General features: G+C 42.8%; 1 protein-coding gene across 1 annotated transcript; it reads left to right on the top strand.

Annotated features, from left to right (window-relative positions):
* The first annotated feature begins 239 nt into the window (after positions 1-239).
* On the top strand, positions 240-2,794 carry LOC131262359 (angiopoietin-related protein 7-like). Its single transcript, XM_058264350.1, has 3 exons — positions 240-554; positions 626-1,628; positions 2,520-2,794. Exons 1-3 carry the CDS (start codon positions 240-242, stop codon positions 2,792-2,794), a joined length of 1,593 nt encoding a protein of 530 aa, XP_058120333.1.
* Positions 2,795-14,510: the final 11,716 nt, after the last annotated feature.

Below are 14,510 nucleotides of genomic sequence, written 5' to 3'. Positions count from 1 at the left end.
GCCAAAATTACGCGGCTATATGGGTCACTGTTTGTGATAACATTCCATCATGGTCAAGGACACATACTAAGAAATGCTCGCTCGCATGCTTTATCAAGGCATACGACATCACGACAGCTTCAGTTGTTGTTCATAATTCGTTGTGTTGACAAGTTCAAAGGAGCTAATTGCAAATTATGCATGCTCACGGCTACAGTTTACTTATATGTTTTGTGGTGGGTTTGTCAGCCCGGCCCACCATGGCTGTTAGTGGCTTCCAGTTCGAACTGCTGATGAGCAAGTTGGATTACGTTCAGTTCAAACTTCAAGAAGTGGAGCATAGTATGAAGCACCCGTTGAGGGTGGTTGATTTAAGTCCCCAAGATTGGTTAAAAATAAGTGAAAATGAGAAATTGGTGGAGAAAACTCACGCAGCTTTGCAGCGAACGGAGGAACGTGTGCAGGAAATGCTCGTCAATCTTGAGTATGCAATAAAGGAAAAAATCGGAAAAGTGGAAGAAAAATTCGAGGCAAGAACGCATGCACTGGAAGACTTCTTACAGAAGGCAATGAAGGTAAGTTTAAAATCGTAAGACACAATCCGATCGATGTTGGAAAAAAGAAGTTATTGTGTTAATGTTTGCAGCAAGTGGCCCAATGTGTGAAAGCTTCAGAGGAGAAAACCACGATAGGTTTGCGTGAATTAGAAAACAAGCTGACCAGTGGACTAAACAGTGTTGAGGAAAACCTTATAGCACTGAACATATCCTACCAAGAAACGGTGCAAAGCGAGCTTAAGAAAGTAGCAGAAGGCATGAAAACTGCAGAAGCTAATACCTTGGCGAAATTCCGTGAATTTGAAAAAAGCTTGATTAGTAAAATCGATAGTGTTGAACAAAATCAGATCGCGCTGAACATATCCTACTATAAAATGTCGAAGATAGGGCTAAAGAATGAGGCAAAAAATAAAAAAGCATTGGACATTCTTAAAGTTTCGGTACAAAATGTAACTACAGTTGCAGAAATAAGCAATAAGATACTAGCAGACCACTTCACACAACCCATTCGATCGTGTCGACAAGTTTCAAAAATATCTGGCAAGTATAGAATGCATGTGGAGCATAATTCTACAAAACCTTACGAGGTGTTCTGTGAACAAAATATGTTCGGTGGAGGCTGGATAGTAATCCAGCATAGGTTTAACGGGTCTGAAAACTTTTACCGTAATTGGACCGAGTACCGTAATGGATTCGGGAATGTCGAAGGCGAGTTCTGGTTAGGGTTGAATCACGTACATCATATTACGAAGAATCGATCGCACGAACTAATAGTCGAGGTCAAAGATTTTCACGGAAACTACGGATACGCAAGGTACGGAGAGTTTGCGATCGGCAACGAATCTGAATCGTACACGTTGAAGAAGTTAGGAAGCTACTCGGGAACAGCAGGGGATGCCATTAGTTTCAACAAGGACCACAAGTTTAGTACGTTCGATCGCAACAATGGCCCTGGCAAAAATTGTGCTGTAGATCGACACGGAGCATGGTGGTACTACGGGTGCACCAACGCCAACTTGAACGGGAATTATAAGAACACAACGAATGATCGAAGCGCGATTGAGTGGTGGTTCTTCAAACGGGACTCGCGAGGTATGGCTTATTCGCGAATGATGATTCGCGATATTGTTGATTGACAAAAATCATGTATCGATCAAGTTAGTAATCCATTGCCTAAAAGAAAATTTGTAAAATATACTAATAATCATAAAATAACAATAAACATACGAAAAAACACTTATAAGAATAAATCGAAGAACGGTCTTATCTTGTCTTAAATTTTGGGGTGTAAAACGTTAACAAAATTCATCTGGCTACATTGTAAACATTGTTTCAGCAAAATCGATTCGTTCTGCTCGCTACTCGAACGAAAGAAGGCTGGCTAACCGCATTCGTAAGGGTTCTGTCCATTTTTTGTCCAGCAGCAGTTCCATCCGATATTTCTCATGTTTTGCTTCCATTTGCGTCCTACCTTCGAAAATTAGCCACCGAATTGCTTCTAAATGGCTCCCGCAGTTTAGCGAAAACCTGCTGCTTGGACGGCGTCGTGTGCAGAAGTGCATCCGAAAAGCTGTTCACGCAAGCACCACCGCTTGCAAGAGGTCGCCGAAAACATAGCAAAAAAGCTAATTAGTTCGCGTCTGCCTCTTGACGGTTCCGTTTGGGTGAGTTTTCTCACATCCACAAACGGTTTGCAGAAATTGACCAAAGGTTCAGTTTCGCTGGTTGTTTGTGCGAAGGTAACCAAACCAACTTTGTTGCAACATTGGCACAGGGGGAAGAAGGCGTGCTGCGTTCACACCAAGGAATCACATCCGACACCTAACCTCAATCCGGATGATCTACGAAGTGGCAAAAAGGGAAAACGCGGAATCCGGGCGGCTTCCGTGACGATCGATGTCGATCGATAAAATGGTAGATTTTACGATCTGGTCGGTGGCGTGTCGGAAAACCGCGCGATACTGGTATGCTGGCAAATTAAAGTGAAATATGATGATTTGATAGTCGGTTTCCGTGGCGTGCTACCGGATACGCCCGAGTCGACGGGATCTTGCGTCTGCAAATGCAAATGCAACGGCGAAGAATCTGGGGCAGCATCTGGAGCAGCGTCGCTCCCTCAACCTGGGCGGCAACAGCTGGGCGAAGGTTGCAAACCGCACCGAAAGCTGCCCGCTGACGCATCGCACACGCATCGGCCGGTTTTAATTTGCCCGCCACCGGACTCCGTCGTGATCGGGACCATCTGTGATGGTTCCTAGAACGCGCTGGGCCGCGTGCGCTGCGCTTAAAGTAGAGTATTATTTTGTTAAAATATTTCTTACATTTGGATGCTACCACCCTTCGGTCGGCCTTCGTTCACCTGGCGTCTCCGGCTGTAATGATGAGAATCACACTCATTAGCTGCGAAACGAAACGCGTCCGGCGTCGGTAAGGTAACTTCGTTGCACCCGGCGTACGATTACCGGGCACCGGAAGGGAGCCCAACTTCTAAACGCACCCAGTTGCACCTTCGGGAAGCCTTTCGGTCAGTGGTGGTATATGATTGATTTAATTCCGAAATTTCAGCTTCGTGACTGCACAATGATAGATATTAGAGGCAACAATTTGTAAACTCCAAACCATACCGTTGCCGGTGCGCTACCATTCGGAAGAAAATGGCTTATGAAGCTGGAAATAATGTACCACGGCGAGCTAATGATGAAAAAACCATACGAATTAGAGCGGATCTTTCGTTGTGAAGAGAGCATTTTCTTGTTTCGTCAATTGGTAGCAATTTTCTTCCGCAGCAATTGTAATTAAACCAACTATTTAGTTGCAGATATATGTAAAGTGAATCTTGCAGCGCATACGAACCGTGCTAACATTATTTCTTGTGAGTTAGAAAAAAGAACCTATTCGATTTTAGAGCATTATCAGTTACAAACAGTCAAACAAACGCTTTGCTTTAATATTATGTAAAAACATTCAAAAACTCAATGCCTTAAGCAGTTGTTTAAGAGAACACTAGCCTTAATTTAGGATTAAATGATAATTTTCCGTGATTACGTAAAATTATCCTTTTGGTAACAAGAATAACAAGAAATTGTTAATTTTAGTATATCTGTCTAGAACAAAATTGATAATTTTTCAGTGAAGGTGAATTTAAGTGCCAACCAAAGATTTTGAAAGAAATTCATTATTTGCAGTTACTTCTTGTCTTTTTGTTTACTCAAAAAAAGTAAAGGTTTCTGTAGATGTTTCAAATTTATCTATCTTCAATGTTTTCGAAATCAAAAAAAAAATTACCTACTAAATATTTACCATATTAATAAACATACCTAAATGAAAACTCTAAACATGCATGGAATGGCAAAACAAAATCCCAATTCTTTCTCTTCTTTGCCTCTTTTGGAAATGTACAGAAAAAATCTTAATCACTACTACCCAAACAGGTGATGGCTTCATTAGCGTTTCGCGTGCGGTATGTTGATGAGGGTGTCGTAGAAGAAGGAACTAGGAAAAAAAAACTGTAATCTATCTACATGCTTCGAACATTCGATTGAGAACTCATCTTTCGGCGGTTAGCTTGCTGGGAGGTAGAAAGAGCGGGTCAAAAAAAACAAAATGATGCTCCACACGGTCGCGTTGACGCCTTTTCGGTAGCGACCATTAAAACGACAGATACGGCGATACGGCCACTAGTGTGTTCGTTTAGGCGGACGAGGGCGAGAAACAAAAATCCAAAACGTTACGCTCTAATGATGCTAGCAATTAAGCAAACGTAAACGTTAATTGCAATTAACATTTCATTGCGCCCGGTTGCGACGCGGTTCTTGTCGTTATGCTTCTGTATCTATTTTTTTGTATTTACGTTTCTATTTTTTATTTTATTCGCTTCTGGATGAAACGCTTTTTTGAATGATGTTTTTATCCTGTGCTAGTACGTCTAGCGCCTTGTTCATCGGAAGCAAATGAGGAGACAATTTCTGTAGCACCACCCCGCTTAGCTGGGCTGATGAATGGAGCTTCGTATGTTTTGCTCACACATCTACCGAAACGTAGTTTAAAATCCTCTTTTGAGCTGCAGTCATTGAAATTGATACATAGTTTGTAATTAAAATGGAATGCAAATAGAAAGGATGGTAAATCACACACTGAGCGTTTATAGAAACAGTAAATGAAAGGAAATGCACCACAATGTATTGCACGATTTAACGATGTAAGTTTTCTTTTCGTCGAATGAAATATGTTTTCCACGGCGTAGGTGATAGGTTGTGTTTGACGGCTTGATGAATCCTTATTTGAAATCTAATCATAATTGAATCTAATTTTTCCGCGACTCAAGCATTTAGTCACCTTTATTCTGGAAATATTTGCAAATCAGGTAAGCTGAACAATAAATCCTCAAATCGAAACCGATACCCTATGGGTTTCATTATCACTTGGCAGGTCATTGTTATAAGTTGACATCTTAATAAAAACCTTTCCCCGGCCAAACTCTAAATCATCGCCCAAACCGGGTAAGAATAAATCCCCGACATCGAAACGAAGCAACCTCCGACTCGCACAATGATAAATGTGAGAAATTTGTCGTCGGTCGGTTTTCGAACATCGCGATGATCGCGCAGCTTATCAAAGCCATCTCGATCCACGAGTGTACACACAGACACGCGTACATACAAGGAGATCGCAGCACCGATACCGTTTCGAAAGGAATCCCTAAACGGCAGAGAGTCCACGCAGGCATTAATATTAATCGACTGGCAAATGAGCCTTTACACCTGTTTTAATTAAGTCATAATTTTCTCCCTCCCCTTTCTCTCTTTCTCTCCCTCCTTTCACCGCAGCGTAAAACTTCTTGACCGGATAATCCTTGGGCGATGAAAAATCGAGAGCAGTTTGTTTTCTTTTTCCCCTCCGGACGAACCGGGCTGAATGCCCCGTGGTCCGAGCCCTTTCTCTTCGCGTCGACTGTCGCGGTCATTAGGCTTAATTTGACTAAATGCATACTTAGCTGGTAGCTTATGGGGGCAGCTTTTGTGTGTGTGTGTGTGTCGTGTCGGTGGTGGCAGCTTCTTCGATTGTTTCCTTCACCGGGTGTGTATCTTTTTTCGCCTTTGTTACCATCGACGGCTATCCTGCGGCCTTTCTTTCTTGTTTTGTCTTAACATTCCACCTTCACGTGGTAGCGTCGGAACGAGGCGGGAAGCATACCGGCAGCATACAACATGTCCCGCTGGTGCTTGAGGCGCTCCATAAAATATACAACATTATTACCATCCCAATTCCTCGGGCTTGGTCTGGGCCCGGCACCGGGGAAAGGGAGACCTTTCTTTCGCAGCATTTAACGAAACAAATCGAAACATTATTTGAGCAAAAATAAAAAAAAAAACGGAATATGTCGAAGACGAAAAGCATAACCATGAATGGGGATGGAATGTTGTTTGATTAGTGGTTTCTTTATGCTCGCCTGCCCGCAAGCCAACGCTGGCTAGAATATGGTGGAGCTTTTCGTCTTCATCGTGCAAGCAACTTTTTTTTTTGTAGCCACTTCTAGTATGATTTTTTGAGAACACGTTCTTACACGAGCCCACGGTAAGGAGATGACTTTCTTTTTGGCACGTGCAGATCAATAATTCACCACTCAAGCCAGCCAGTGCAAGCTTTGTTCGTTGGCACACGTGGAGGTGATGGTGGCATAAAACCAAACCCTCGTCGTCCTCGCAATATGTCCACACATTTGCAGGAAAATTTTAATTGCCCCTGTACCAACAGGTCCCTACACAATGGGTGGGAGTTTGCGCAAAAGTTGGAGTTTTTCCCGCGACGTGGGAAGGACATTTTCAATGGAACCGGTAAAGCTGATGAATTTTGTAAAAACCGAACATGATTTGTGTGGTAATAAAATATGCGACCCTGCGGTTGGGTTTTGCAAGAATTCAAAATTTTAAATTCATCTTGACTACACCTTGAGAAAAACCTTTTTACCACAGTGCAAGTAAAAGTTCAACACTTTCTTTCGCCACATCGAATTGTTGACTAAACATAGATAAATAATTGTAAAAATCAACATAGCTCCAAAACAGTTTTTTATATTTGACGTTAAATGTGTTTAAAACATGTTTAAACATGTGAGTTTGATTTAAAATCAACAGGATATTTATTTTAAAATGATCTTTCGTCAGCATATGTAAGAAAATCTCGAACACAAGAACACATTGTATCACATGGTAATACATCGAACGTGAAATGTTATGGAACACCCTATTAAAGTGGAGTTTAACTGAAGAAACTGATGAACTTTAACGAGTTTAAAATAATTAAAAGAATAAATTACCATAGAACCACTATGGAAAACATCGACATAAAGTTCTTGAGGTCAAAAAGAAGAGTACCAGACGTAAAATGTTCTTCACCGACCACATCTAAACTATCATCTTCTCCCGACTTCCGTACAACGCATGATCTCCGCCATTGGACATACACGAAGCCCGAACAACAACAACAAAATATACAACCCTACCCATAGCCAGCGCGTCATTTGGTGTCGATCAATCATTTTCCCGTCGCGTCGATCGGTTTCGATCGATGGAATGCTCGGATCGGTCGCCAGCCGCCGCACATTTCAGCTCTAATTACTCCACGAGGCACATTAAGTTTGAATTTCATTTTCGTTAGTATGTTGCAGGCGCGTTAACGATGGTGCTTCCTGCATCGTCCTGCGCGGCCCGATCATTAGTTACGGTGCAGTTTTACCGATCGAAGCGGCGCAATTAAACAGTTCGATATGGTTGCGAGTGATCGCGGGAGTGTGTAGGAACTTGGAGTGGAGTGGTGAGTCAAGGCGGTCCTGCCGGGCCCAAAGATGGAAGGGATATATAATTAATAAAACATACAGCCACAACCCACACACAAACACTCGACGTAATAAGCATGCAAAGTGTGCTAAAGATCTCCGTTGGAGCAGTTTCGGACGAAAAATGGGCCATAATGGACCGGAAGCGATTTAGTTTTGGCACAAACGGTAGGCGAGACAAGTGCCAGGCGAGGTTATTATTTCTCTAACGAAACGGTTGATTTAAAAATCTCCGCCCGGGCCTGTGACGGAGTCTCAAAATCGAAGAGGAAGTGCATCCATTTCGAACGGGTTTTCTTTTTTGCCTGTCTGGTCACAACATTACTTCGCGTCGTTGTCCTCAGGTTTTGCAATTCTGTACGCTTCACGTCGCAAATATTTTCCATCCCTCTAGCACGCTTTTTTTCTGCAAATTCATTCGTTATGATGAATTATGGAACCCGTTCACGCACCAAACTGCTTTGTACAAAGAATGGTACTTAAGAGACTAAACGTGACAAGCATAAAAAAGGTAAGTCTTCTTCGTATATTGGTATTGGTAGTATTTCTAACCGCAAAAATATATATGTAACGTAAGAGTAGAATAAAATGTTGATAAAAACGGCACTAATTTAGTTGAGAAACTAGTTGAAAACTATTTAATGCACACTTCTTTCCTCGTAACTCATCAAAACAGCATGATCCGACGACGTGCAAAGAAGATCGTGCTCTTGGTCAAGGTGAACATACCACAAAATTGTTGCGAAAACGCCGTTCCGCAGCTTCGGCAGCCATCAATCAACCGCAGCATCGTGGAGGATTGCACCGAAGCCCCAACCGCAAGCCACAAACCCTTCGCCAAACTGCGCGCCAAGAACCTTTGCTGAGCCTAGCGGTTGGCAGAAAAATGGCCGACGCGATCCTTGCGGTTTTTTCCCCGCCGTCGCCAAGGGAGCAGGACGAAGGGGGATCGTGGTCGAAGGAAGCATTAATGTGCTGCACTCATTAGCTGCACCAGCGCCGCGCACACTGCACTGTTAATCGCAGGTGATTGTGATTGCAGCGTTTTATCCATCATCAATCGAACATCCGTTGCAGTTACGCCAATCAAGCGTGCGCGAGAACCGGCCAACAATGGCGTGTCCGCGGTCCAGGCCGGACGAAGGACGAGCCTCTCCGTGTGGTTGGCGGTATGCCGCCGCGGAATGCCAAAAAGGACCCAACGGTCGCGTCGGAAGGGACGCTCGCGAGTTCGCTAATATTGGGTCATTATTTTTTGGTTCCATTGAACGTTTGATTTAAATTTAATTACACCGAAACGGACCGATAAACCGAAACTCGAACGGGTCGGCAAGATGTGACCTCTCCCTTCCCTCCGGGCCACCAGCTAATGATGGTGATGCTGCCATTTCCGTTCACCTTTTCCGACACCCCAAAGGCTGCCGGACGATAGTGACGGTCACCGCGCGTCCAGCCAACGCTTCCGTCGTTGTCGAGTGCATTCGCGAATTCGCTACTGACACTGATGAGGTGCTAATTGAATTCATCCACCCCGGGGACCAACGGGACGTTAATGTGGTGCCGGACGATATTTCCCTCCGATCGCGCTTCCTGTCGAAGATGCAGTAATGCAAAATAATGTGCGTAACCATCCCGAAGTTGATGTTGCTGCTGGGATGGGTTGGTAGTCCTCTCCTCTTCACTGTCTTTTCTATTTTTAAAAGCAATTTATTTTCGAGAAAAATTATTGTTTAACCAATGCTGTTACGAGTTTTTTTTATACAATCTTGTACAAATATCAAAGGTGAATTTAATTAAATTGGGATGTAAAAAGAAGGCATGTGTATTATCAAAAATTTTCTCTACGAAGAAAATATGTTCACTAACGTTTTACTGATCTTAATCCCATATGGCGTTGATGATAAATCCAGAAATACTAGAAAAGTATGAAACAGGGATTCAAAATCTTTACTGGTTTTCTATTAAGCGTTAAGGTTGAGCAAAAGTGAAGTAACATTTTGAGGTCATTAACCACTTTATAAGATGGTAAATCTGTTCCTCCTTGATTTAAAACATTTCATACCACATTGGTATTTATTAACTGTTTCGAATTACGTTTCTATTACTGTTTCGAAAATGTTTTAAAGTTTATTTAAATCTAATATATCTTATGGTATTATTTTTTTCTATACATGATATGAAATTCCGTTGCAAACCACTATCGCAATTATTATTATTTCACATTCCTCTACCAATCTACTAAAGCTACAGTTTATCATTGACATATTCTTATCAATACTTAGCTCTAAGTTTTACTGTTGGTTTGCACAAGTTTGTTCGTCAAAAATTTGTATCAATTATAGCATTTCAAATTGAAACAAAACCTACACAAAATCTCGCTCATATCAACCAAATGGGTCATAAGTATCGATATCGGTGATTCCAATTGACATCCAGTCCATCCGGAGCACGAAAGCGTGGGAGCAGACAGGTTAAGATTGCCAGGGTTAAGACAGGGAGAGGAAAGCGTTGGCCCCCGGCAAAGAAGGTCAATCAGCGTTTGGCCACCAACGCCCCTGCTGGGGGCGCGATAGAATTTCGACCACATCCCATCACGGCACAGGAACCAGCCCACCACCATCGACCAAGTTGACCCAGTGCTATATTCCCCCACTAGGGAAGGAAAAAACCCACTGAACCGTGGCCTTGTGTCCCAGATACTCCACGCTCCCCTACCCCGGCTCGATCACATCCGGTGACTTATGTTTTGTGCGTAATAAATATTTAAAACCAAAAATCACTTTTAACAACTCCCATAAATCTGGCAGATCGAATTAAATTACCACAAAGCAGAAAATCCCATTCCACCGCACAGTTCCGGGCTTCTCTTCTCTCTTTCTCTCTGAGTGCGCGTTTGGGAGGGTGTTCCCGCAAAAATCCCTGGCCCCGAATTAAGAGGTTTCCCAGTCGATCAAAGGAACCCTCGACGGAAAAACTACCCACACCGTGCATGCGTACCCTAGGTCGATCCTTCCCGTCGGTGGACACCGCAGAAACCTCCTACACAATTACGAACTACCCTTCGAGCTAGGGGTTTTCCTGTTTTCACTCTTTTTTTTTTAAAGACACATAAAATAGTCGACGCTACCGAAGTATAGAAAAAGGGGTGAAAGAAAACTCCAATCCGAGAGGGTGCATAAATTTAAAACACTTTCACACATTCATTAATAACAAACGTCGGGTGGGACACAGCACATCACGGGGGTGAGTCGGGGAGGGAAAGAAGGGTACAGGGAGGCAATGTTCTGTGCGATAAAATGTAGTTGTCGTCCATTCGTGTCGGTAGCGCCCGGCGATGGAATAGCCTCCGATAACCGGCGTCGTGTTATTTCTTCCGATGATGACAGGCGCGATTGCTGGAAAAGTTACATAAAAATCGTCCAATGTGTGTCTGCGTTTGGGTGGGCCGTGGGTGGAAAAACAGTTACTAACGATGGACGAGGGGTGGGCTGTAGGCTCGTTCGCTCGTTCCAGTGGTTTTGGCCGCCTAAAATGGGGTTGTTCCAGTGTGAGGGCGATCGTACGAGCCAGAGGGTAAGGCGAAAGTAATCTGTTTGGATTGCAAGAGGATTAGAACGTTTTAGTGGTAACGATTTTTCCCTCGACTCGAGTTGCAGACGGGAGTCACTGAGATGCACCCTCGAGGGGCTGAGGTGTTAAAAACCTGTCCGATATGCAGCGGAACGGCGTGAGGTGGATTGATTGATGGAAAGCGTATTCTAAATAAGACATTGAAGCAGCAACGAAATAAAAGTGGTAAAACAGAGAAAATCAATCTATGGAAACGTTAAACTTCGGCAATGAACATTACCTTGTTAATACCCATGGAAACCAATGACAAGATATATTGTACTAGCTTTAACATGTAAATTTATACAGTTAGACATGTTTGGACTATGTACCAAACTAACCAAAACAATGAGTTTAACTTTCCAAAACTGTGAATAATTCAGAGAAATCAAGTATACTAAATTATAACAAAATATCGTTACATCAGCAGAAAACTTGGAAAAGTTAGATTTAAATCCTTTGGACGTTTGCTGATTAATTTTCTATTCCACTTTTAAAATCACACCCCTTCCATCTATGGCTACTTTAAATCGAAAACGACTCGTATTTTATTCGTACTTTCCTTATGCCACCACTTCTTTGCCGTCTCGTGGAGCTGGGAATCATTTCTAAATTACCCGCCAATCGTACCAACCCCTTTCCGGCGACGTCAACGGATCGAAATGAAAATTAATCTTCATCACTTAATCATCACCGCAAACTTCCTGCACCGAGGGTTCACGCTCAGTTCGTCAACCATCAACCATTCCGTACCGACGAGTCAGTTTGAAGTGCTCAAAGACTGACGGGGCTTTTTTTTACACTTTTAATTATAAATAACTTAATTTTTCTCCTTCCTAGCCGGGTGCGAATATATATATTGCGCACCTTATTGACCTCCTCCCCTTCTACCCGCTCAGAAAAAGGTGTCCAACCTTTGATCGCCCTATTCCGTTCTGGCCGGCCGGACTAACGCGGATACCGCGTGATGCTGATTATAAATTGCATCTAATTAACGCGATCATCAATTACCCGAGCCACGGGGAGCAAGGGCTTTCTGCGCGCGCTCCGCCAACGGAACGCCAACGTCCGTGGATAGTCGAACTTCTTTTGACGAATGCCGCCATTCTAGTAGATAAGCAGTTTCCTATCGACGGATAGAAAGCTCGGCGGGCACAGCGGGAAAAATGACAAGAAAATAAGTCAAAGGCTTTGGGGTTTTGCATTTTATAAACATTTAAATCAGATTATGAACTGAATGTACAATATTGTGAAAATTGTAATGAAAAAAAAACTATCGAAATAAAAAACTATCAGAAGGTTGTGATGTCCAACCAATTTATAATAGCACACTTTTTTATGCATCCTAGTTTAGGTAGACTCGAAATCAAAATAATAGGAGCAATCAAAACAGATGGCAAACGAAAGAACAATCATCAAAACAATTATAAAAAATAATATCATATGCAAAAACTTTTTCGTATTTATATGTTTCTCTTCTTTGGTCATTCCAAGAATAATAAAAAGCTAATAGCTCCGGATTAACGGACTTTTTTTCGGATGATACACCACTTTTTTCTGCACGAATGGTCATCTGATCCAGCTACAATCACAACAACTTTTTCACATCTCATTTTTGCAACCGTTTTCCGATCATCTGTTGTTGTTTTCACCACCGCAAGCTTATGTTAAACTTTATCGAACATTTGTCCCACAGCGATCGATTGGGCGCCTTTGTTGCAACCGTCCTTGATTTGGGAAAACACAATTTTTATTACCAACTACCAATCCCGAAACGAAAAAGTCATTAAAAGTGGCTTCAACAAATTCGTGGATTCGCGAAAAAAAACTAACGAATTTCAGCTCCAACCAGCTGGAACGGTAGTTTTGATCGTTTGTTGGGGAATTTGTTTTCTTGGCTCTAGCCGATATACCCTCAGTTTTGTTCTGGGGAAACGGGACTGGGGCGGTGCAAAATACCGGTAGGTCCTTGCCTTGCCAAGACGCCAAGCTACCGACTTGACCATATCAGGCAGCGTTGGGTGGGAAATTGAGAAATTATTTTCGATCGAGCCCCAAACAACAACCCGCGAAGACTGACGATGGGAGAAATTAATCCTCGCAGAGCAATGCGAAAAGAGGAAGGAAAAATGGGAAGGTAAGTAAACGGACCTAAAAAAGCCCCAAAATCCCAGAAAAGGCTATGAATAATTAATCGCCCGACCGCTAGGAGAGCTGCTTATTAAGACGGTGCGGTTTCGGTTTGACAGGTTATTAATTTCTAGGGTGAAAGCCACGACACGATGGGCAAGGTGTCTGCGCCATCAGTTTGGTCATCGTTGGCTCGGGAGTTTTTTCCCCCCAACTTGATCCGCTCTTTTGAAGGCACTTTTTTCGTTGGCGCTCAACATCTCGGCGGCTCCGGGAGATGTGTTCCTAAAATCATACACGTCAAGCGCCAATCGGCGAGAGATCACACTACGCAAAAGACGATAACGGAACGATCAGCGTATCGGTGGACCGACGACATGGCCGGGAAAGGGTAGAGGGGTGGTTTTAATTTGTTTGCGAACATTCTGTCGATGGTCACAGATGAACAAATTTATAAACATGAGCCATTTCGTGGCAGCCCCGGAGCCAACCGAACCTCGAAGCCGCGCTGAAAGCTTATTGATTGAGATATTAGGATGTTTTGATGATCACACTCCATCGATAAAAATCGATAATATACGACAAACGGTAGTTTTCGCTCGACGAAACCGATACCCCTGAATCCTGGGGACCGCTAACGGGAACCGGTGGCCAAATGAAAACCGAAAAAAAAGAAACCAATTCCACAGCCATTGACCGCGCAAGATGGTCGCCGGGTGCAGCGAGAAGTCATTTACATGTCGTAAAACGGCAAAATCGCTCGATCACGGCCGGGTTGGGCTTCGGGTTGCCTTGGATGTCCGGGTGTGTTATCCTTGTTTGATGGGGCCACGAATTCTTCGGTAAATGGCCTTTAAAGGGAGTTTTATAGATTACTTTAGGTTGCAGAGTGAATAAAAGGAAAAGATTCACTCCACCTGCGTCAAATCGTTCCCAAGGGTTGGGCTAATTGTTTTGGGACCAGTTTCTATTTTTCTGTGAAATGAATAATAAAACACATTTTTGAATCGTTTGCAAAACAGCACATCGGGGAATAACGTTAATAAAACTGGTTTATTGAGCGACGAAATAGTTTTAAATCCTTTCGCCAGCAAGCAAAACAATAGAAACCGTGCGAGTTTGGGATATTGGTATCTTCTCCATAAGCCGCGTACGATTGACCCGATTTTCAAACACAACACGTAATAGAAATAACCTCCAAGAGTGACAAACAAACCCATAAAAAGCTTCTGAGTATATGTACATACCGACTACAGTTTTTTAAAATATTTAAAAGTTATTTGAACAATGCAAGATTGTTTGTGAGATTTCTAATATTAGTGAAAACAACTATTGATGTGTTGGAATTAATACATTTTGAGAGGGTGATAATAACAATTGGATGGCTTTACACATTCTCA

The sequence above is a fragment of the Anopheles coustani genome, chromosome 2 (genome assembly GCF_943734705.1).
Source record: "Anopheles coustani chromosome 2, idAnoCousDA_361_x.2, whole genome shotgun sequence".
NCBI classification, from domain to species: Eukaryota; Metazoa; Arthropoda; class Insecta; order Diptera; family Culicidae; genus Anopheles; species Anopheles coustani.
The sequence above is the reverse complement of the archived record's forward strand: the minus strand, read 5'-3'. Positions and strand labels throughout refer to the sequence as shown.